Source organism: Neoarius graeffei, chromosome 5 (assembly GCF_027579695.1).
Source record: "Neoarius graeffei isolate fNeoGra1 chromosome 5, fNeoGra1.pri, whole genome shotgun sequence".
In the NCBI taxonomy this organism is placed as follows: Eukaryota; Metazoa; Chordata; class Actinopteri; order Siluriformes; family Ariidae; genus Neoarius; species Neoarius graeffei.
The window spans coordinates 51,591,629-51,615,747 of record NC_083573.1 but is presented as its reverse complement, the minus strand read 5'-3'; the positions used below and the strand labels follow the sequence as shown (position 1 = coordinate 51,615,747).

At 41.5% G+C, this 24,119-nt stretch overlaps 1 protein-coding gene across 11 annotated transcripts in view; it reads right to left on the bottom strand.

The window, feature by feature from the left end:
* sema6e (sema domain, transmembrane domain (TM), and cytoplasmic domain, (semaphorin) 6E) overlaps positions 1 to 24,119 on the bottom strand; it is a 247,251-nt gene that overhangs the window by 45,910 nt on the left and 177,222 nt on the right. For all 11 annotated transcript variants that reach the window (XM_060921961.1, XM_060921962.1, XM_060921963.1 and 8 more), the window contains 12 exons: positions 23,699 to 23,756; positions 21,548 to 21,604; positions 21,064 to 21,165; positions 17,508 to 17,598; positions 17,172 to 17,294; positions 16,980 to 17,068; positions 16,580 to 16,797; positions 14,260 to 14,391; positions 13,484 to 13,639; positions 12,928 to 13,101; positions 11,549 to 11,686; positions 5,716 to 5,793 (listed from right to left, as the gene is read on the bottom strand). In XM_060921961.1, the coding sequence (XP_060777944.1) occupies positions 5,716 to 5,793; positions 11,549 to 11,686; positions 12,928 to 13,101; positions 13,484 to 13,639; positions 14,260 to 14,391; positions 16,580 to 16,797; positions 16,980 to 17,068; positions 17,172 to 17,294; positions 17,508 to 17,598; positions 21,064 to 21,165; positions 21,548 to 21,604; positions 23,699 to 23,756 (1,416 nt within the window). The remainder of the gene's footprint in view (positions 1 to 5,715; positions 5,794 to 11,548; positions 11,687 to 12,927; positions 13,102 to 13,483; positions 13,640 to 14,259; positions 14,392 to 16,579; positions 16,798 to 16,979; positions 17,069 to 17,171; positions 17,295 to 17,507; positions 17,599 to 21,063; positions 21,166 to 21,547; positions 21,605 to 23,698; positions 23,757 to 24,119) is intronic.

The window sequence follows — 24,119 nt, the reverse complement described above, 5'->3', positions numbered from 1 at the left end:
TTGAAACCCAGGCAAGCAGTTTAAGGTCTGGTCTCACAACACCAATAACTATAACAACTATAAAGATAACTATAAATAAATCAGTCCCCTGCAGTTTATGTTGTTGGTGGTCACACCAGACCAATAACGATACCTATAGCCCAGACCTGGGTTTATCCGTATCGGTGAGATTGCTTCTGGAGCGATTTTTCCAGGCCTGGACCTGATCTGAAAAAACATCTGACCAATCATGTTTGCATGTGACGTTGTCTGACTATGTGCTATTTTTCTCGGGCATCTTTGTACATCCTTGTTGCATCATGAAGTCATGGAATACAGATTCACGGAAAAAAAAAAAATAATACGGATCTTTTATTCACGGATATGTGATTTTCCGTGAAACATCAATAGTAAATGAATAAAGTAAACATATAAATGCACACAAGCTATTTTAATTATGAACTTTGGCAGTCCAAACGTTCTATTGTTTTAGACTTCTTAATTTTTTTAATCCATGATGCATCATCTGTATGAAATCCATAACCGATTAGTAATATACTGAAATGTCTGTGACCAACCAGTAAATTATTAGAATCCGTATTAAAATCCATAACCACTCCGTATTTTGTATCCGTTTTTATTATGCTTCCGTAGTCCGTGACCTATCTGTATTTTATCAAGCACCGGAGTATGTACATGGGTTGTTTTGAAGTCCAAGCTGTACAGTATGACCCGGAATAATGCACTAGTATTTGGAAAAACCTTCCATGACTATTCCTAAGTTAAAGTTAAGTTAAAGTCCTTCCCGCGCCATGGTGGCGCGGTTGTGTGCATTTATTTCCCTGAGTGTTAGGACCAACCGATATTATAATCGTGATGATACAGTGGTGCTTGAAAGTTTGTGAACTCTTTAGAATTTTCTATAGTTCTGCATAAATATGGCCTAAAACATCATCAGATTTTCAACCAAGTCCTAAAAGTAAATTAAGAGAACCCAGTTAAACAAATGAGACAAAAATATTATACTTGGTCATTTATTTATTGAGGAAAATTATCCAATATTACATATCTGAGAGTGGCAATATTACAAAAGTTTGTGAACCTTTGCTTTCAGTATCTGGTGTGACCCCCTTGAGCAGCAATAACTGCAACTAAACGTTTCCGGTAACTGTTGATCAGTCCTGCACACCGGCTTGGAGGAATTTTAGCCCATTCCTCCGTACAGAACAGCTTCAACTCTGGGATGTCGGTGGGTTTCCTCACATGAACTGCTCGCTTCAGGTCCTTCCACAACATTTTGATTGGATTAAGGTCAGGACTTTGAATTGGCCATTCCAAAACATTAACTTTATTCTTCTTTAACCATTATTTGGTAGAACGACTTGTGTGCTTAGGGTCGTTGTCTTGCTGCATGACCCACCTTCTCTTGAGATTCAGTTCATGGACAGATGTCCTGACATTTTCCTTTAGAATTCGCTGGTGTAATTCAGAATTCATTGTTCCATCAATGACGGCAAGCCGTCCTGGCCCAGAAACAGCAAAACAGGCCCAAACCATGATACTACCACCACCACCATGTTTCACAGATGGGATAAGGTTCTTATGCTGGAATGCAGTGTCTTCCTTTCTCCAAACATAACGCTTCTCATTTCAACCAAAAAGTTCTATTTTGGTCTCATCCGTCCACAAAACTTTTTTCCAATAGCCTTCTGGTTTGTCCATGTGATCTTTAGCAAACTGCAGAAGAGCAGCAATGTTCTTTTTGGAGAGCAATGGCTTTCTCCTTGCAACCCTGCCATGCACACCATTGTTGTTTAGTGTTCTCCTGATGGTGGACTCATGAACATTAACATTAGCCAATGTGGGAGAGGCCTTCAGTTGCTTAGAAGTTACCCTGGGGTCCTTTGTGACCTCGCCAACTATTACATGCCTTGCTCTTGGAGTGATCTTTGTTAGTTGACCACTCCTGGGGAGGGTAACAATGGTCTTGAATTTCCTCCATTTGTACACAATCTGTCTGACTGTGGATTGGTGGAGTCCAAACTCTTTAGAGATGGTTTTGTAACCTTTTCCAGTCTGATGAGCATCAACAACGCTTTTTCTGAGGTCCTCAGAAATCTCCTTTGTTCGTGCCATGATACACTTCCACAAACATGTGTTGTGAAGCTCAAACTTTGATAGATCCCTGTTCTTTAAATAAAACAGGGTGCCCACTCACACCTGATTGTCATCCCATTGATTGAAAACACCTGACTCTAATTTCACCTTCAAATTAACTGCTAATCCTAGAGGTTCACATACTTTTGCCACTCACAGATATGCAATATTGGATCATTTTCCTCACTAAATAAATGACCAAGTATAATATTTTTGTCTCATTTGTTTAACTGGGTTCTCTTTATCTACTTTTAGGACTTGTGTGAACATCTGATGATGTTTTAGGTCATATTTATGCAGAAATATAGAAAATTCTAAAGGGTTCACAAACTTTCAAGCACCACTGTAGTCATGGTATGACTGCTCCAGACTGGAACTAAATCCAGGTATAGTCATTGTTGTAGTTAAGGTATAGTTATAGTTATCAGTGTTCTGGGACCGGGCCCTTAGATGGAATTAACTGTCTGTAGCATAATATTAGGAATAAGTTTTTACCCTTGATAGAAACAAACTATCAACAGCTCCAACTGACTGACACCATGCACTGATTTTTCCCAAACAAAGTTAATGAGGTGTCGAGTTAGTTTGCATACCAAAGACTTTATGGACCTTCCATTAATACATTCCACACATTTCATTAGCAGCAGGCCAGAGGGACCTACAGTAAATATCACACACAGATAGTCACGTGACCTCGAGGCATTAATTCTGCAGCGCTATTTAAAGAGATCAAGACTCATATTTGGATAGCATACCCAAGCCTGCAACATGCCGTGACTAACTCCGCACAGCAATTTACAGCCAAATTTGTGATGAGAAAATAAGCACTCGCAGTGATTTAGAGTAGCAGCCATGTTTTAGTGGTGCAAAGGTGCTAAAGGCCTGCTGGGTGGTAGAGCTAACAGCTAACAGTTTTCTCTTTCTCACTATCTCTTTCTCTCACTTTCTGTTTCATTCTCTGAGGTGCTGCTTTGGCATAGACAGGCACGGTGGCTGAAAGCCATAGAGCTGAACATTACTTTCGATTCTGTGCATACAGACAGAGCGTGAGATTGATTGAGGCTTCTCCCTCCTCCCCTGGCTGAAAGTTATGGTTGGTCAATAGAAGCTTGTGTACTACAGGTTTGGTCCTGTGTGAACAAATAAATGACATCAGGCTGGGTGTGATCGATAACCCTGCGTAGGTGCAGGCATGCCTCACACCTTTTCATTTCCTTCAGCCTGCTACTGGAAGGCATGCTTGCCTCCGAACAAGATGGATGGCTGTAAACTGTGCCTCCACAACGTTTTGACAAGCTCTGAGCAGGAGACCAAAATTGTGCAAGATGTCGGTATATAATTAATATTGATTCAATGAAGCATATTATTTTTAGATTAAATGAATTAAAAGCTGAGCAGGCATGCAGCCAGAGCACTGAATGAAAACACAGCACAGCACTTTTCCATTAAGGCATCAATAAAACACAACCAAAAAACACAGACATTAGAACACATACACCTTCATACATTTAAATTAATTATTATGAGAAAAGGTGATGCACATTTTAAATGTCGTTACATATTCCTACATTATCATTCTAAAACGTATGGCTCATATTCCTGCCAATTATATGTGATACTGATCTTTTTGTCCAATTGTGTCTAAATGTTATTTTTCAAATTAAAAAAAAAAAAAAGCATGAAACATATTTCATTATTATACATACAGGACACTTTTTTGATGGAATAAAAACATGTATTCTATTCCCTTCTAGCAGGTTTCATTCATTTGGTTTGATAGCATGCAATATTGTTAGCATATCGCTTATCCTACGTGTACTACGTCACACTACCCAATGGAGAATGAGCGTTGAGTATGGTTTATAATATTGCATGGTTGTCAAAACAACATGACATCATATGTCGGAGCTGATGCGAATATTCAATTAGAAAGTTTTCTGCTGCGCATATGCAGGAGCATTTCTTTGTTCGCTGGGAAAAGGAAAGATGTGTTGAACACCTGAAAGACTACCAAAACTTCATTAGATATTCTTAACACATTTTTACAAGAGAAACATACCAACAGACATCGAAAACCCGGAAGAGTGTATAATAATAATAATAATAATTTTAAACTAATTAATAATAATAATAATAATAATAATGGCTTTTTTTCGTGGTATATCAGATATATTCCATTCAGCTAGCATGATATCAGTGTTCTCCCCAGGATTAAAATAAAACCCTAACTTTTGGGTAGCTACAGCTAACCCTGTGCAGCCCACAGGACTGAAAATTTTGAAAAAAGGGAGTCCATTTGGTGGCATCTGGTGACTTTTAGGAGCATTTTATGGTGGTTCTAACACGGTCACTTTTTATTGTTAACATGGTTGAAAAGGTTGCTACAACAAGTGGAGGTCTGTGATGCTGTGGTTTGCAGCATGGGGTTCACATGAGCAATAAATAAAGTCATCATCTGACAACAATGTATCGGCACAAATGCCTCAATCTTGAGTAGCACGTTTATACTCAGGCCTAGTTAATACTTCAAACACTTTTAAGCACCTTAACAATCTACTGTGTCAACAACGTCTTCGGTTTCACTTCTTTCCTCTTCTCTTTCTGGCTTTTCCGTCCTATTCTCATTTAGCTGTGGGTTGCTGAGTGCCATTTGTGCCTGTTTTCGGCATGATTGAAATATGGAGATGTATACCCACCACACAAAAAACATAAACCAAGATCTTGCCCATGCACTGAAGCGTCATGGTACCAGTGCAGCAGCAAAGTGATTGAGGGCATTTGCTGTGATTGAGGATTTCCCAGGGGTATTTCCGGTCTGCCCGAGTGTGTCATGGCAGCAAACCGGCCCAAAACACTGATTTTCCTTCAAAATATGCCCCAGACATCACAAGATAGGAATCTGACGTGATTTTTCAGTGAGAGTTGGAGCAAAAAAAAAAAAAGTGTATCGGCAAATTTAAAGTGCATCGGCATGAAATTAAAGCGTGTTGGCCCTGACACGCAAAAGCGCTCTGGGGAAAGCAATGTAATATTGAACTTGTCTTCGACTCGCTCAATATCATACCAGCTGAATGGAATATATCTGATATACCACTCAATGCCAGCCAATATTATTTAATTACTCATTCTGGTTTTACCTCAGAAGTAAGGACATTTATATTACCATTCAATTCTACACTCTACAATTCAAATAATAATAAAAACTGGTTTGGTTCAGCAGACAGACAGACAGACAGGCAGCTAGCTAGCTAACTAACTAACTAACCCAAAAACGTAAAGGCTTTTTGATTGATCCCAATGGATAAAGACTGTAGGTATAACAAGAATAAATCCCTTTCCTAAATATTCCAAGCAGAAAAACAGAACCATTCCTTTAATAATTCTATTCAGCTTGTTTCCCACTTATCAATTGAATCTCTTTTTACATCTTTGCTTTATAATAACATTAAATATGGCTGTCCTGCTTCAAATCTGTTTCATCTGTGACCCATGTACAGCAGCATACTGGAACGTTTTAATTTGCTGTAACTTGGTTAGAATAAAGAGACTAACAGCAGGATGCTGTATTCTGTAACTCACTTTAGTCCTGGCGCCACAGTGGCACAACTCCCCGTCTTCAGCCAGATACAGTAAGGGTCACGTGAGGACAAACAGCTCCTAAAATACATACACATACACAGTTAATTCACAACAGATGGGTGGAAAATGGTCTATATTTCTCACCCCAAATTTTCATCATCATGCATCACAAAGGCTCTACCCAGCTAATTGACCGAGGCTGTGTGTGACATGTCCGAGAGATTGGCCAGTCATCAGCCACAGAATAAAGCAGGAAGGAGAGAGAGAGAGAAAGAGAGAAGGCAGAGGGAAAGAGGTGTCAAGGGAAAGACAGAGATGGAGGGACTGTCAGAAAAAGTGCCTGAGAGCCAGATGTGAGTGTATGTGTGTGTGTGCGCGCCTTCAGTGTATATGATTGACAGGTATGCTATGGCTGCCAAAACCCAACTGAGAATCTGTGACATGGCAGAAGTCATAAGACAGCCAGAGAGAGAGAAAGAGAGAGAGAGAGAGAGAGAGAGAGAGAGAGAGAGAGAGAGAGAGGAAAATGTGTGTGGGTATTCTGCAGTATGTGGTTTGGGAGAAAGTGATTGAGTGGGAGGCTGTGTGACAGAGTAACAAAATGAAGGCGTCTCGAAAAACAAACTATACCAACACAATGATTTCTTCTGTTCCTCTGATCGATAACTTCTCTTGTATCTGCTGTGCCTTCTGTTTCTCTAAGCTCAGCTGTTTATTTTTCTCAAACTTTCCACCAATTCAGTGCCCTATCCTAACATTTATGTACTCTGACTTTCAAATGGGGATAAACAACACAAACAAGCTTCCAGTAAAATTACTCATCTTTGGAAAGATTTCAGATAGATAGCATTTTGAGCTGAATGAGCTCTCGAGTGCTTTCCACTGGTATGCCTACTTTAATGCTGTTATTTACATTTCACATGCAGCTGGTGCTTAATTGAAGTGCCAAAAATGGAACAAAGCACCACCATATAAGCAGTGTGCTACTATAATCCAGACTTAAAGTAAATAAACAGGGATACTTTTTCCTCCTCACACAGTGCACGAAGTGAATAGATCTCTACTCTGCTTTCTCCACAGTGAACTCATGACCAAGACCTGTAGTTTCGAGCACACTTTCTCTACAAAGCAAAGCATGTGCGTGAAAAGGCTGAAATGAGGAATGGGAGGCAGGAGCGATTACCGGCCCATAATCCCAGCCATGGTGCGCCCTCTTCTTGGTCAAATCCCATGATAGGATTTGGGGATCACTATGAAGTGAAACAGAGCCTATCAGCTTTCTTGTCCACTATTTACAGAGGGAGAAGAAAAAAAGGGGGGGGGGGAATAATCACAGCCTCGCTGGTCTGGCTGTTACTGGCTTTTTGCCAATCAGATGGTTCCTGTTTGAGTGTCAGCAGTTTGGCTGGTGGCTTCTTGGTGGAGAGGGACATTTATCACACTGTGGAGGAAACACGTCCCCATTTCCATCAGTGAGTCAGAACACAGCACACAGACAGCTGCAGTGCTCGCCCGCTCTCCTACATATGGCCTAGCTTATCTGTGTTTAAGTGCTTGTCTCAGCAAAAGTGCAGAATTATCACCCTCAGTTTTTCCTGTCAGCCTCAGGGACAAGCATCTGTAATGGTAAATATGCGTCTATAAAAGTTTTAGTAGTGTTTAAGAGGTACTGATTGGCATGATTGTCACCATTCATACTACATACCACAACTTTTCACTTTATCTCAGGCTCAGACTATCACCAGCTCCCCAGCTCCCTCACCAGCCTCTCCTTTTTTACTCTCTGCTGAAATTAATGACAAAAATGCCCAGCTTGTCATTTTACGAAGAAGCCAGAAATCGCAAACTCCTCCGCCCTGAAGACTATCCCATGAGGAAAAACTTACAAAGTGCTGACACCCAAGACTCTTTCCATGAATGTTAAACATCTCCTTGCAGAAAGATTCATATCAACAATTACATGCTTTTCTCTGTCAAACAACAACACATATTTGAATCTGTTTACTATTAGCCTGAGAATATCTTCAGTGCCAGTCAAACGTTTGGACACACCTTCTAATTCAATGTTTCTTCTTTATTTTCATTAATTAAAAGACACGTCATGTCTTAAAGTCATGATATCGTTTCTCTTTGCTTAGTTAAGCGGTTCTTGACTTAATAAGAATTACTACAGTTGTGAAATAGGGCTATTTACTGTATTTTTAATTGAAAAGCATTCCAGGTGATGACCTCATGAAGCAGGTTAAGATAATACCAATAGTGTGCAAAGCGTCATCAAGGGAAATGGTGACTATTTGAAGAATCGAAAATATGAAACTTTTTTTTTTGTATACCACATATTTCCATAGATGTTCCATATGTTATTTCATTGTTTTGATGTCTTCAGTATTGTTCTACAATGTAGACAAGAGTGCTCTGAGAGCACAATATCCCCTGCTGGCAACTATGCCATAACTCGTAAAATGCGACTGAATTGAACGAAATTAAAATATGCGTATTACCGACATATAACAAAGAATCCTGCCAAGTTTTGTGAAATTTCTCCAAAGATTGTGAGAGAAGTTGATTTCAGAAGGTCAGTACCTTTCCCAGGATGGACGGACGGACAGATGGATGGACATCGCCACGACATAATCCCCCTTCGGGCCTTTCAGCCAGCGGGGGATAAAAAAAAAAAAAAAACTTTTTGCCAAATGACATGAAATTCCTCCAAAAATTGTGAGGGAAGTTGATTTCAGAAAGCAAGCACACCTTGATGAAATTGCCATAGTACAAGTTTGTTAATAATCAAGGGCATAACTCTGGTAAAAATTTTTTCCAAATTAAATGAAATTTCAGTATGCGTATAACTGTCATATAACAAAGCCTTTTGCCAAGTTTGGTCAAATTCCTCCACAAATTGTGACCGGAGTTGATTTCAGAACATACGCCCTCATGAAATTGTCAGAGTACAAGTTACAGTGGTGCTTGAAAGTTTGTGAACCCTTTAGAATTTTCTATATTTCTGCATAAATATGACCTAAAACATCATCGGATTTTCACACAAGTCCTAAAAGTAGAGAAAGAGAACCCAGTTAAACAAATGAGACAGAAATATTATACTTGCTCGTTTATTTATTGAAGAAAATGATCCAATATTACATATCTGTGAGTGGCAAAAGTATGTGAACCTTTGCTTTCAGTATCTGGTGTGACCCTCTTGTGCAGCGATAACTGCAACTAAACGTTTGCGGTAACTGTTGATCAGTCCTGCACACCGGCTTGGAGGAATTTTAGCCCGTTCCTCCATACAGAACAGCTTCAACTCTGGGATGTTGGTGGGTTTCCTCACATGAACTACTCACTTCAGGTCCTTCCACAACATTTTGATTGGATTAAAGTCAGGACTTTGACTTGGCCATTCCAAAACATTCACTTTATTCTTCTTTAACCATTCTTTGGTAGAACGACTTGTGTGCTTAGGGTCGTTGTCTTGCTGCGTGACCCACCTTCTCTTGAGATTCAGTTCATGGACAGATGTCCTGACATTTTCCTTTAGAATTCGCTGGTATAATTCAGAATTCATTGTTCCATCAATGATGGCAAGCCATCCTGGCCCAGATGCAGCAAAACAGGCCCAAACCATGATACTACCACCACCATGTTTCACAGATGGGATAAGGTTCTTATGCTGGAATGCAGCGTTTTCCTTTCTCCAAACATAACGCTTCTCATTTAAATCAAAAATTCTATTTTGGTCTCATCCGTCCACAAAACATTTGTCCAATAGCCTTCTGGCTTGTCCACATGATCTTTAACAGACTGTAGACAAGCAGCAATGTTCTTTTTGGAGAGCAGTGGCTTTCTCCTTGCAGCCCTGCCATGCACACCATTGTTGTTCAGTGTTTTCCTGATGGTGGACTCATGAACATTAACATTAGCCAATGTGAGAGAGGCCTTCAGTTGCTTAGAAGTTACCCTGGGGTCCTTTGTGACCTCGCCGACTATTACACGCCTTGCTCTTGGAGTGATCTTTGTTGGTCGCCCACTCCTGGGGAGGGTAACAATGGTCTTGAGTTTCCTCCATTTGTACACAGTCTGTCTGTCTGTGGATTGGTGGAGTCCAAACTCTTTAGAGATGGTTTTGTAATGTTTTCCAGCCTGATGAGCATCAGCAACACTTTTTCTGAGGTCCTCAGAAATCTCCTTTGTTCGTGCCATGATACACTTCCACAAACATGTGTTGCGAAGATCAGACTTTGATAGATCCCTGTTCTTTAAATAAAACAGGGTGCCCACTCACACCTGATTGTCATCCCATTGATTGAAAACACCTGACTCTAATTTCACCTTCAAATTAACTGCTAATCCTAGAGGTTCACATACTTTTGCCACTCACAGATATGTAATATTGGATCATTTTCCTCAATAAATAAATGACCAAGTATAATATTTTTGTCTCATTTGTTTAACTGGGTTCTCTTTATCTACTTTTAGGACTTGTGTGAAAATCGGATGATGTTTTAGGTCATATTTATGCAGAAATATAGAAAATTCTAAAGGGTTCACAAACTTTCAAGCACCACTGTATTTAATCAAGGGTCAAAACTCTGGTAAAATTTTCATAAACGAAATTAAACAAGAAGACAGAGTCATCTATATCCCCCGCCCTATATACCAAGTTTCAAGATATTATTTGTCATATTTTTCAAGTTCTGCTGCAGGAAACCAACCCTACCTCTTTACACTGACCTCAGCAGCCCATGGCACAAGTCCACCGGACCTTTGGTCCAGGTGAGATAAAAATTTAAATTTCTCACATTTCTTAGTATCAAAAGGCACATATACATTACTTAATCAACACATATACCAACTTTCAAGACCATACCACTCATAGTTTTCAAGTTCTGCTCTGGAAACAAAACCTACCCCTAAGACCCCTGAGAGACTAAGTCTGAAATTGTTTCCAAGGAAACAAGAAAAATAAAAAAAATTCTCAAATTTCTTAGTATGAAAAGGCACATCTACATCACCTTGTTAACATGTATACCAAGTTTCAAATCCGTATCATGAATAGTTTTGGATATATGCTCCGGAAACGAACATTGCTCTGCGAAACTAAGTCAAAATCTATTTATGTAAAAATTTGAAATATACTTTTTTTTTCTTTTCAAAAATCCAAAATAGCAAAAGGCACCAGTTCACATGTTGCTCGATATGCATACAAAGTTTCATGAAGATATTTTCAGTAGTTTTAAATATATGACCCGAAAATGAAAATGTGACCAGACGGACGTTTGGGTAGGGGATACTCACAATATGTGTATTACCATCATATAACAAGGCCTTTTGCCAAGCTTCAAGAAATTTGTCCAAAAATTGTGAGAGGAGTTGATTTCAGAAGGAAAACGCGCTCTCATGAAAGTGTCAAATTATAATTTTGCTACCCATGGGCTGTTACTCTGGTAAAATGTGACTGAATTTAATGAAATTATAATATGCGTATTACTGGCATACAACAATGCCTTTTGTCAAGTTTCGTGAAATTCCTCCAAAAATTGTGAGAGGAGTTGATTTCAGAAGGTGAGCACCCGTTCCTGGAATGGACGGACAGACATTGCCATGACGATGTTGACTCGTACTGTATGTAGAGCGTCTGCCACACAATTCCCTTCCAATTAATTGTTACCTTATAAATCCTAAAGTACTAGAACTAGCACATTAATATAAACCTATAATTTGTATTACAGCTGAAACTATTGGCAGAGCCATTGCGATGGAAAGTGAACCATCTTTTGACCAATCAGCTTCAAGGATACAGCAGTGCTGTGGTATTAAGCACAGAGTTACTCACGTCTTGCAGGTTCCGTAGTCAGCACACCGGCTCAGAGGCACACGTACCACACAGCTAGAGAAGGCCACAAACAGGGAGTGATGGTCTTTATCCAGCTCCAGTCCCAGAATCCTCCGGTCTTCCCCACGTACATTGCATCTAACAAGAGGTGAGAAGGGCGTTCATACTGTAAGAACAACCTGAAATCAAACTAACTTTTTTTAAAAACCTTGATAGTTAGTCTTCCTGGCATTATTGTACATGATTAATCAAACACATAAAAGACAAATATGTTCTTTTTTTGAACATCTTCCGTCAGTCCATCTCAAAACATCTCTGATTTTCCATCACATCACAATGCATGCGTCAGCGTGAAAGAAAGAATATTAACCAGTCAGTATCATGACATGCTTCACCCTCCCCTCCTTCCACCCCCAGCTGTCACTGAACAGAAACGCTGAGCCTGTTTCGCTTGGAAATATGCCACGTTAAGGGGGGAGAGGAGAAAGAAACCCCGCAGAAAATCAGTTTCCTGAAATAGTTTAACTTGCTTATCACAAATGAAAGTGCAAGCTTATACATTAAACCAGCACACAGTGTGCAAAGTTCTTGACTGGTGCAGTATACTATAGTCACTTTTGAGCTGCTCCATACCGGTATATGAGACCACTCAGGATGATTTACTTTATCAGGCAACTAATGTATCTCACCAGAAACATCCCGAGAGGATAAAACTAGTGCTTACATTTCAGCCTGTTTACTATAGGACGGAGCTCGGTGTCTTAATAAGATGTCTCAGCGGGTACAGATGAAAGTAAGGAAATTTGTGTGCACGTGTGTGTGTGTGTGTGTGTGTGTGTGTGTGTGTGTGTAAAAGAGAGACATACACAATAAACTGAATTCTAGACCACCATGTGTGTCTAGTGGGTTCTGGAGGCGTTGTGGCCCAGTGAGACACAAACAGAATTAATCAGTGTTGGAGCACACACAGTCTTTACTCCCATAGTGTACACTCCATCACTCCTCAGATGTCAGAGTGAGAGATACAGGAGAGAGAGAGAGAGAGAGCGCAAGACAGAGAGAGAGATATGATTGGGGGGGCACTGGGAACAAAGCTCTTTGTAATGCGTGTGTAATGCTTCAGCTCTGGCACGTGGGTGTTTCTCAGAGCTGTAATAATTGCTGTGTGCTACAGAGCTGTCAGAGTGAGAATAAAAAACCCAGTAAAGCAAATAAGTAAAGCGCTCGTGTCATTTCCAGGGAGAAGCTGTAGCCCTGTGAGGTGCAAACAGAATTATTCAGTGGCAGAGCTCACCAAGTGTGTACTCCCATAGTGCACACTTCCTCACTCCTCCAGAGGGGGAGAGAGAGAGAGCGAAAGAGAGAGAGAGCAAGCTTACTTGTTTGGGTTGTACACATCGATGTCCTCCAGGAGTTGGCTGCTGTAGGTGGAGTTCGGGTGCATGCTAGCAAGGATCTTCTGAACGTGCCCATTTTCCGAGCCCAGGAACAGGACCGTGTGGTTCTTGTAAGGCCCAGCGGCCGTGTCCACGGCTATCTGGGTCAATTTAAATCTATAGATAGGAAACGGCTTCATTAGTAAACATGCAGCAGAACCGCTGGTGCATCCGATGGTATTCAACAGCACAGGTGTCTGTGTTTACTCTTGAGTAGTGTTTAGACATGATGTCTCTCAGGATAGCCTGAGACAGATGTGATTGTGAGAATGATCAACAGAGTGTGAGAGAGAGAGGGGGGGGGGGGGGGGGGAGAAGAAGGCACAGAAAGTTTGACAGAGAGGAATAAACTGTTTGAAAAAATATTGCAAGAGACAGATGTGATGGAGAAAGTGTGGTTATACCCAGCAGGCATTCTACAGCTTGCTCAAGCAACCTGTCAATTGTCCTATTGGCTGTGACATGGATAGTGCTATGAATTTTTTGTGCACCGATGTACCTGCTTGTAGTTCTCATGAAGCATGGACGCCCGTTCACTGATGGTACAGCCTCATCCATGAGTGGATAGGACTTGATGAAAGTGAGAGTCTCATCAGGGAAAGAAGTGGAGGATTTGTACACTGCTGCAGAACCATCTCCTGCACAGGAACCTGGCCTAGAGCCACACAAGCAAACAGATGCTGAGATTTAGCTACAACGCGTTCAGCAGAAATGTCTTGACACACACAGGCACAGAAGCCTTTGGAATTCCAGTATCTCTTTCAGCAGTCATTAAATCAAAGCTGCTGATTTACTTTCAGAGAAACTGGAGCTAAAGCGACCAGACATGCCAAGATCACAGGTTCTAGGTGTGACAGCCAGACTCCGAGTGCTATTTAGAAACTGAGCATTAATCAGAGGAAGCGTACGCACCATTCACAGAACATAATCGACTGACCAGTCAGTTTTGCGAGTCTAAGACTCACACAGCCATACCAATTTCTTTCCTCACACATCAAACACACCTAATCTTATGCCTGAAGTCTGAAATAAACAACTAAATCTAATCAGCTTTTTTTTCTATTCTTGTTTGAACAACATTCAGAACGTGAGCAGACTATCAATGTCCTGTCTGAACATAAAATTCCAGTCAGAATTATGAAGATAATCAATTGTGCTGAACATTTGAGCCATTTCTCGGCGTATTAGTTTTCATCTGTAATCACGTACACGTGGAAAATAAGAGAGGAAGCTGAAAGTGGTGCCGTGACCCATTCCCCCTACAACGAGACATACCTGGGTTTGGGCACTTGCTCATCAGGTACGGGGGTCCAGGCCGACTCGCTGGTCTTCTGTTCTTTAAACTTGCCATTAAACACTCGCTCGATGTCATCCATGTAGAAGGCACAGACGGCAGAGCCAGTGATACTGATGAAAAGAAAAAATTTTTAAAGAGGGCTAATAAGATGTGTCTACTTAACGCCAACTACAAACAAGAATTAAACTATGGGAACATGGCTCAATGGCTTTTTGTGATGAAAAACCAGACATTTAATTTACAGCACTGTTGGATTCACAGTTCTGATTAATTTTCGAGAACAGCAGCTCTGACAGTAGAGCCAGCTGCAAGGCAAATCACCAGTTATATTAATACACTTGTTTATATGTTAATGCTCCTATAGTAGTAAATTACACCGGTATGGTTGACGCGCCACATAACTGGATTAAAATACGAGTGTAATCATTGATAAGTTGTCAGCTTCTTTGAGGGGACATTTATTTAACATTTTTGGAAGGAGTCTACAGTACCAGCGCTTTGTCTCATCTCATCTCATTATCTGTAGCCGCTTTATCCTGTTCTACAGGGTTGCAGACAAGCTGGAGCCTATCCCAGCTGACTATGGGCGAAAGGCGGGGTACACCCTGGACAAGTCGCCAGGTCATCACAGGGCTGACACATAGACACAGACAACCATTTACACTCACATTCACACCTACGGTCAATTTAGAGTCACCAGTTAACCTAACCTGCATGTCTTTGGACTGTGGGGGAAACCGGAGCACCCGGAGGAAACCCACGCGGACACGAGGAGAACATGCAAACTCCACACAGAAAGGCCCTCGCCGGCCACGGGGCTCGAACCCGGACCTTCTTATTGTGAGGCGACAGCGCTAACCACTACACCACCGTGCCGCCCACCAGCGCTTTGTAATGGTCTTTTTTTTGTCTTATTGTTTCATTAAAAGATCAGTAAAAGAAAATTAGAACCTCAAGTTCGTAGTAGCTCATCTGGCCCGCCATCAAAACAGCCACGACTACCAAAACGTCAAACAGAACTGAAATGTGACAATGTGAGAGAGGAGCAAGCTCCATGACAAATTGTTTACAACAGGGAAATCAACAAAGGACTAAATTTTGTTCCCCAAGGGAAGATCGACCCAAAACATCAATCAGAACTGAATTCGCATGATAAATGAGAGAAGAGATACAATGTTAAGTTGACCTAATTACTAATTTGTTAGCCAAAAAACTGACAATGCAGTGACCAAGTTTTGTGCAGAAGGTCTAGTTCTTTCAAATAAAACAATCAGAACTGAAATCCATTGAGAACTGAAGGAGGAGACGCGATTTAACTGAAAATAAACAAAGCTGTAAACAAATTGTTTACAACAAGAAAATCAACCAACCAACGACCAAGTTTTGTTTCCCGAGGGAAGATCTACCCAAAACATCGATCAGAACTGAAATTGGGTGAGAACTGCGAAAGGAGATACAATTCTAATGAGAAGTCCAAAAACTCGTTAAGGTGACCGAATTAGCAGTTCGTTAGCAAAAAATTGACAATACAATTACCAAGTGTTGTACAGAAGGACTAGATCTTTCAAATAAAACAATCAGAACCGAAATCCTTTGAGAACTGAGGGAGGGAATACGATTTTACTGAAAATAAACAAAAGTTGCAAACAATTTGCTTACAACAGGAAAATCAACAAACAACCAAGTTTTGTTCCTCAAGGGAAGATCTACTCAAAACATCGATCAGAACTGGAGTCGGGTGAGAAAGAGAGGAGATAAAATTCTAGTGAGAAGCCTTGGAAATTTGCTCATTTGGCCTAATTACTAACTCATTAACGCAAAACAACAACCAAGTGTTGTGTGGAGCGATGAGTTCTTTCAAAACAAAACAATCGGAATGGAAATCCATGGGGAATTGACGGAGGAGATACAGTTTAACTGAATTGTGGGTGACGGATGGAAGATGAACGCCACGCCATGGCAAGAACTCATCAACCTTATGGCCAGATGCGCTAATAAAAAGAGGCTGGTGAATGAGCGACCATTTATATCTGTTACTACGTAATAATAGGAATGAACTGGTTTTGTGTATGTTCCACAACAATAAAGATAATATTAAATGGATAAAAAGCATGATGTCATTTTTTTATCAATAAAAACTGTGATTACTGGCAAATTGCTGTGGTATAAGCGGAATAAAACATTTCACAACATGCTGGTATAGGAAAACAATCAACTTTGGGGTAGTAATGGCATCACACCACCCCATCATTGAGGAGAGGAGAGGAGAGGAAAGCTGAGCTCATAGTGTGTTGTCACCTGTTGGCCTGTGTGGTGAAAACTCCCAGCACAGCAGGTCTGTGGTTAATCTGCATCACATTTGTTAAGGATTGCAGAACATCAAAGTAGAAGAACGAATCACCCGGAACAGAACAGTTCAGCCGAGCTTTCAGGAACGACGTCCAGTACCGCTCTAGAACCCTTGGAGAACCTCCATTATCATTCTTACACACTCGACCCACTCTGGAAAACACCACCTAGAAAAAGGAGGAGGAGAATAACCAGTCAAAGGTGAGTCAGTCCAGTAGTGTAATAGTATCTGCAAACAATGCGCTGAGAAGCTTATTGAACCACGCAGGGCCAAATTCCATCCGCTGCTCACAGCTACCCACAGTGTGTACGAGTGTGGAATCATCAAGCTGAATTGTATGGTTCTCACCTTGCCAAGAGTAGTGTACTCCACTGCAATCTCACTGAAGAAGAAGTACACGTAGTTCCCATACTCGATGGCATGAAGAAAATGAGGCTCTGAAAGAACACAACATGCATATTAAACAAAAAACATTTTTCACCAAACATTCCCATTTTATCAGTAAGAACGAAGAGATTTTGAAACAGTGCTGTGTCTAACCTCGCAGCCATTTCGAGTCGTACTTCACGGTTCGCAGGACTGGACTACTTTCCCCCAAACTTCGGTAGATCACGGCATCACTAGCTAAAAAGTCTGTCATTGTTGCAGAGTAAAAATCACCACCTGCGTGGGAAAAGCATGGAAGCTTTAAAGGCCAAACGTACCTAATATTCATCACACATACAAGCTTTCACTGCCTGCATGCTTCTTGAGACTGTATGTGTGCTGGCATCATGGAAGCAGCAGCTGAACTTTGTGAAATGTCAGTAGAATATTGGCAAGATTAAAGGTGAGATCAGGTTTCCTCTCCTGATGGTCTCGACTCAGCCAACTCACCAGCGAACAGGCCAACGTTGGATTGGCGCGATTCAAAAGGGCACCTCGCCTGACCAACCACCTCCTCTCCAACCTGCTCCAGAGTGGCCATCTGAGGGAGAGAGAGAGAGAAACACCATCATAAAACACCACATACACGTCCATATCATTTTTCATCCAGAGTTTTTTTTTGAAGCCATTTCACTGCAGTGTTTTTCGATTTTCAATGCAAATTTCAGTCCATGCTCCGGTTTCCCCCACAGTCCAAAGACATGCAGGTTAGGTTAACTGGTGACTCTAAATTGACCGTAGGTGTGAATGTGAGTGTGAATGGTTGTCTGTGTCTATGTGTCAGCCCTGTGATGACCTGGCGACTTGTCCAGGGTGTACCCCGCCTTTCGCCCATAGTCAGCTGGGATAGGCTCCAGCTTGCCTGCGACCCTGTAGAAGGATAAAGCGGCTAGAGATAATGTGATGTGATGTGTGTGAATTTCAGTCCATGCTCCAGAGCATATCTTTTGTATTTCATGATTTAAATCAAACTTCTGAATTCGCTTTTGTTACATTCCACTGCTTTCCACTTTTACTCACAGTCTCACAGCAGCATTAGTGAGGCTGTAGGGGCCAACTCCCAGCAGACACAACAGGCTCGAATCTCAGTTTTACTCCAAATATCAGCCGTTTTACTCTCTCAGCAATAAAGTACAGATCACGGGGAAAAAAATAGCAAAAAGCGAGTGTTGACCTATAGTGTGAAAGTCACACTGCTGCAGCTATCAGTAAGATGTCTCAGGTTGAGACTAACAAGATGAGTTGCTTGGCCTTGTTAGCTCTACTCACACCTACAGCTGTGAGCAAACAACCCCTACGCATGCACCTCTGACTGGCCCACTAATCTTCTGCACTCAGTCTCACCAAAACATCCTTAAATCTCCTCCAAAACTTCTCTGAAATCTTTTTCCCATCTTGAACCGTTTCCTTGAACTCTCCGAAACCCTGTACTTTGTTCACTGTCCGGCTGTTTTCCACTTACCCATCCCAAGACCAGTTAAACGGTAGAGTCAGAAGACTTTTTCAAGGCATGTTTTGGTGAAGTTCTTCTCACATTTCCAAAGCTGTCAATAAAATATCTTCTCAGGGGAAAATAAAAAAAAAAAAACCCAGAAAATATTTAATATATAAAATCTTGATAGATCACCAACACACAACTCATCAGAGAAAAACAAAACAGGCACCTCTACTGGCCTGTCAATCATATAAATGCCTATGTTTCATGCTGTATTAGCATTCAGGCCTTCTAAACTGGTGGGCGTAACTCTGGAGGGACCACTTGTTAGATTCTGATTTTAACCCGTGTTATACTGAAGCAGAATTTTGATAGCGGAGACGTTATTTGACTACAATCAAAAACTAGAGGTTTTCATTGCTACAACTGACCCTTTGTTGAAGACATTCCGCTACCTTCTGAGATAACGTAACATCCAACTTTGAGTCTTCCAGACTGTCTACTTCACAACAAATATAACTTTTGAAGCAGTTGGCAGAAACAGACCAAATGCAAGCCAAATGCTCCATTCTCTGTCTTTGATGGCTAGTGTACCATTGCAAATAACCAAACCTTCCATAAAGTGATGTGCTGCTGATCTTTAATGCAAAGTTACAGACGAGTCTCTGCAGCAAATAAGCTATGATCTAAAGTACACTAAAAAGTGGCTGTCTTTGCTTGAATTTCCAAAACGCCTAGTTTCCACTAACTTCCACCAAAAATAGCCGAACTGAAGGCAAATTTTTTATTATCAAAATTCTATATCTCATTTTATTAAATATACGAATGCATTTTTGATCGCTATTTTGTCACTGCTATAGAAAGTTATGAGTGTTTGAAATATGCTATGTAATATATCAGTCCATATGTCAAAGCAATGGCCGTAAATGAGATTCGTTGAGACCTGTGCGAGACATCGTAGGACGGACGTAAAACGTACAGCGGAAATCAAAGTGACCGACATCTGCCAACGTTGTCAAAAGACGCGCGCGCCTCCTTCCGAATGCTGATGTAATCAAGCCGGAAGTTTTGTTTGTTTTGATAGCGATCAGGAAAGTTTGAAAAAAGTAGGCAGTAATCGTCATTTAAACTCGTTTTTGTGCAATATTTCGTTTGGAAAACAGTTTTCAAAATGGCGGCACTGGCACCTGGCTGTCACTTCACGTTTCAAAGTCTCGCGCAAGTTTCGTGAAGATCACGCAGATAAGCGACGCCTGCCGTGGACCAAACGAACTAAATTCAACATGGCTAAAAACCGAATAGGCCGATAAGTATAATATTTAATTGCAATTCGTTGCCAATACGAGTCACGATATAAGGCTACTAAAACCGAAAACATAATTGAATAACACGTTAATTAAGAAATAAAGCAAGTTTAAAAAAATGACTTCAGTTCTCCTTCAAAAGAACCATTTACAACTAATCAAAACGTACCTTCAACCACACCCAAATACTCTTCCTATAACAACATCATCAGAATCTCTTCATGACTTTACCTTGATCCTCTTTCCAATCATGCCATAATCATCACTCTGGAACCTCTCAGCCATGTGCTTCTAGGAAAGAATCTTTTTTTCCCCCAGTGCAGGAGGGGATAGGGAACCAAGAGGTTTGATTTACTCTCACTGACTAATTCCCTTGTCTGCAGGAGCTCGCAGGCATACATTTTCCATAGCAAAAATCACGAGAGGGTTAAAAGTGAGAGGAGAGAGAGAGAGAGAGATTGCGATGTGCCCCAAGGTGAGAAATATAAATCAGGCTCTCCTCAGAGTCTGAAACAGAAAGAAACGGGTAACAAGCGTCATCTTACTGACTCCCACATGACCTCTTCGAACTTTATTCACATCTATAATACACACCACAGGCACATTGCTCCAGGTCTGGACAGCACAGATACGTGCACTCTCATACACGGCATACTGTGTATCTAATCTGCGAGACCATACAGAGTGCAAACTATGAATCATGCGACAACCATGAGCTCAAAGAAAATTTTCTAAAATGTGCGTAAAGTCTGTAGACGCAGAACAGACAGCTGTTAAGATTTTTAGAAGCACTTGGCATGCTGTGCAAGTCATTCATCAGGACAATGTATGGTTCTGCTCATACTGACACTAAGGAACTAGAGACAGCCTCAATCCTAGACGCACTGATCTCACACTGGGACATTTCCACTATCAACACCCAAAGCTGTCTGTAGTAGTGCCAACTGCTATTAAAAAAAAAACCCTGCTGCACTCGACTGAGCGTTACAAGTGATTTAAGATTTGACCTTATTAAACCTGATGTCTTTTTAAGCATTAAGTTTTGAAGAGAATGCTTGTGTGTGTGTGTGTGTGTGTGTGAGAGACAGTGAGAGAGAGAGAGAGAGAGAGAGAGAGAGAGAGAGAGAGAGAGAGAGAGAGAGAGCGTGCAGGCTGTTGGTTCTGACAGGGATGCTGCTATACCTTCCACTAGTAACAGATGGAGCTGAAGGCATTAACGAGTGTGTGTCAGCGTGCATGTGTGTGTGAGGCGAGAAGCTTATTCTACCTTGTAGTTACGACAGGTGGGGTTGAACGCGTTGGTCCCACATGCAAACAGTGTTTCATCATTACGAGGCACCAGCACTTTGATATAATTGTAGCACTCGTCCTGTGAAAGGCAAAAGACTTTTAGTATCTCAAAGTAGAATAACATGAAAAAACACGCACACACTTTTACAATAATCGCTGTGCAGTGTTAGGGAAGCTCCCATATCTCTTGAAATCATTCAAGTGCTCTCTCTCTCTCTCTCTCTCTCTCTCTGTATGTGTGCCTCTTTATAACAGACACCTGTGGTGCAGACACTAACAAGCAATCTGCACTACAGGAGCAGTGTCCACTGGGAAAGAAAGCAAACGAAGGAAAGGGTGGAAAAGAGAGTGAGACACAGAGCAAACAAGGTGGGAAAACAGACTGGGAGAACAAGGACACACACACACAAAAAAACCCCCTGAATATCCTTTAAAATAAGGAAGATTGTTTTAATACTCACGCTGTTCTTGCCCCTCACTGTGCATTTCTCTACATCCTTTGTCTTCCACGTCAGTTTCTGTCAAAACCGGAACATATGAAGGAACGTGTCAGTCAAGCATGTCTCTCTAATCCGATCCTGCTCATAACATTGGCGGCAACAACAACAACAAAAAATCTTATTTACATCAATACATTTAGAAAACAAACACTGAGACAGTGAGATAGAATACAAGTGGAGATGTCGGAGAGGAAAAGAGTGAGATCCATAAAAACCGTTAACAAGCTGTGGTGTGCATGTGTTGGCAGGGTGCTGGGTTATGTCATTTGTTTGAAAAACTGGAATGTGTTCTTCTTCGGGCGGCACGGTGGTGTAGTGGTTAGCACTGTCGCCTCACAGCAAGAAGGTCCGGGTTCGAGCCCCGTGGCCGGCGAGGGCCTTTCTGTGTGGAGTTTGCATGTTCTCCCCGTGTCCGCGTGGGTTTCCTCCGGGTGCTCCGGTTTCCCCCACAGTCCAAAGACATGCAGGTTAGGTTAACTGGTGACTCTAAATTGAGCGTAGGTGTGAATGTGAGTGTGAATGGTTGTCGGTGTCTATGTGTCAGCCCTGTGATGACCTGGCGACTTGTCCAGGGTGTACCCCGCCTTTCGCCCGTAGTCAGCTGGGATAGGCTCCAGCTTGCCTGTGACCCTGTAGAACAGGATAAAGCGGCTAGAGATAATGAGATGAGTTCTTCTTCTTTCTCTCCACCCCTAGGGAGAAGCGCTAGCCCCGCCCCCAACATACACACACGCATACCTGTCACCCATCTTTAAACAATAAACTAAGAGAGACAACTAACCATGGGACGGCATGGTGGTGTATTGGTTGGCACTGTCGCCTAACAGCAAGAAGGTTCTGGGTTCGAGCCCAGTGGGCGACAGGGGCCTTTCTGTGTGGAGTTTACATGTTCTTCCCGTGTCTGCGTGGGTTTCCTCCACAGTCCAAACACATGCAAGTTAGGCTAATTGGTGGCTCTAAATTGATCGTAGGTGTGAGTGTGTTTGTGTCTGTGTGTGTCAGCCCTGCGATGACCTGGCGACTTGTCCAGGGTGTACCTTGTCTCTTGCCCATGGTCAGCTGGGATAGGCTCCAGCTCGCCTGTGACCCTGTCCAGGATAAGCGGTTACGGATAACGGATGGATGGAATGGATGGGACAGGAACATGGTGAGAAACCGATGGGACAAAACGTTCAAATAAGACTACTCAGACAGCAGTAGTTTTAACATGCTAAGCTGCATCAATTTTATCCTCATTTTAGTTTTTCATGTTCCACTAAATAATGGTTGTAGCTTTCTATACATAATGCTGATACAGTGATGTGGATGCACATGGAATGCAACCATCCTAGAGTGTAAGAAAAGAAACCTACAGAAGCTCACGTCCTAAATAAATCAAAAGAGTATTTCACAAAGCAGATCTGCAAGTATTTTCATATTATATATTTGTATTTGATCAGACAGAATCAAAAACAGTCTGGCAAAGGATTATCTATTTTAGGCAAGTGTTCAAAACAGTCCTCCTAATCTACTGCTATGAAGAAGTGCCTTAAATTGGTAATAACTCCATGAATCTTTTATTTGGCAAAAGATATTAGATGTTTTAAGGTAGCTCATTTTAATATGTCCCTCTCTACTGGTTCCATAAGTCAAATTACTTTTGACAAATGTGATTTTTCTAGCTGATTCAATGCGCTTCCAAGCAGGACTACATTAAATTGCGCTAATTGGATGATTTCTGTCTTAATACAGAAATTGCCTGCAGAGAGACAAAGCTGAACTGGGAGTAACTCTGCTCAGGCTTTCAGGAAACAGAAACATGGCACGATAACTGGCTTGCTGTTATCATAAAAGGACAGGACAGACGCTCCTACTGGCTTCGCTGTCCTTTCACAGTAAATACACCGCTACCTTAGAATCCCTTAATGTTCCAAACAAGTGGAGAAATGGGATGAGATATAGAGGAGGGGAAGAGCTGGGGGCAGCTAAGTGCTCTGAGCCATTGCGTGGATGCTGAGAGGGGGAGCATTAGCCCTGTTCGTTTCAGAGTGCTGCAGGCCACACGGTGCAGCTCATTACATCACAAGCTGTCGAAAAAAAGAGAGAGAGAGAGAGAGAGAGAGAGATGCTTACCTGCTGAGGGAAGATTTGCTCAGTCGAAGCACTAAGATTGACGACAAACACGTGATCCCTGCAACACATAACACGACGGAATCAAAGACCCAGAAGGAAAGAAGACGGCGTGAGCAAGGTCCTCTGTCAGTCACCTCAGCTGAATAAGACTGATTAGCCTCAATCATGCAGCCCTTATCGGAGATGGGTGTATATGCGCGAGAGAGGGATAAGGCGCTTATCAATGAACACAGATCTGCAAAAACCTGGAGTGTGAGATTTATCACTGTTTGCCACAGTGAACTGAGCTCATCTACTTTAACATAAGCTATGATGCAAGAAGCTCCAGAAAAGGCGTTATATATATCATTATACAATTTTAACTTAAAAAAAATTATAAGCAAATTAAAATATTTTAATTATGCCTTGGCAGTTAAAAAAA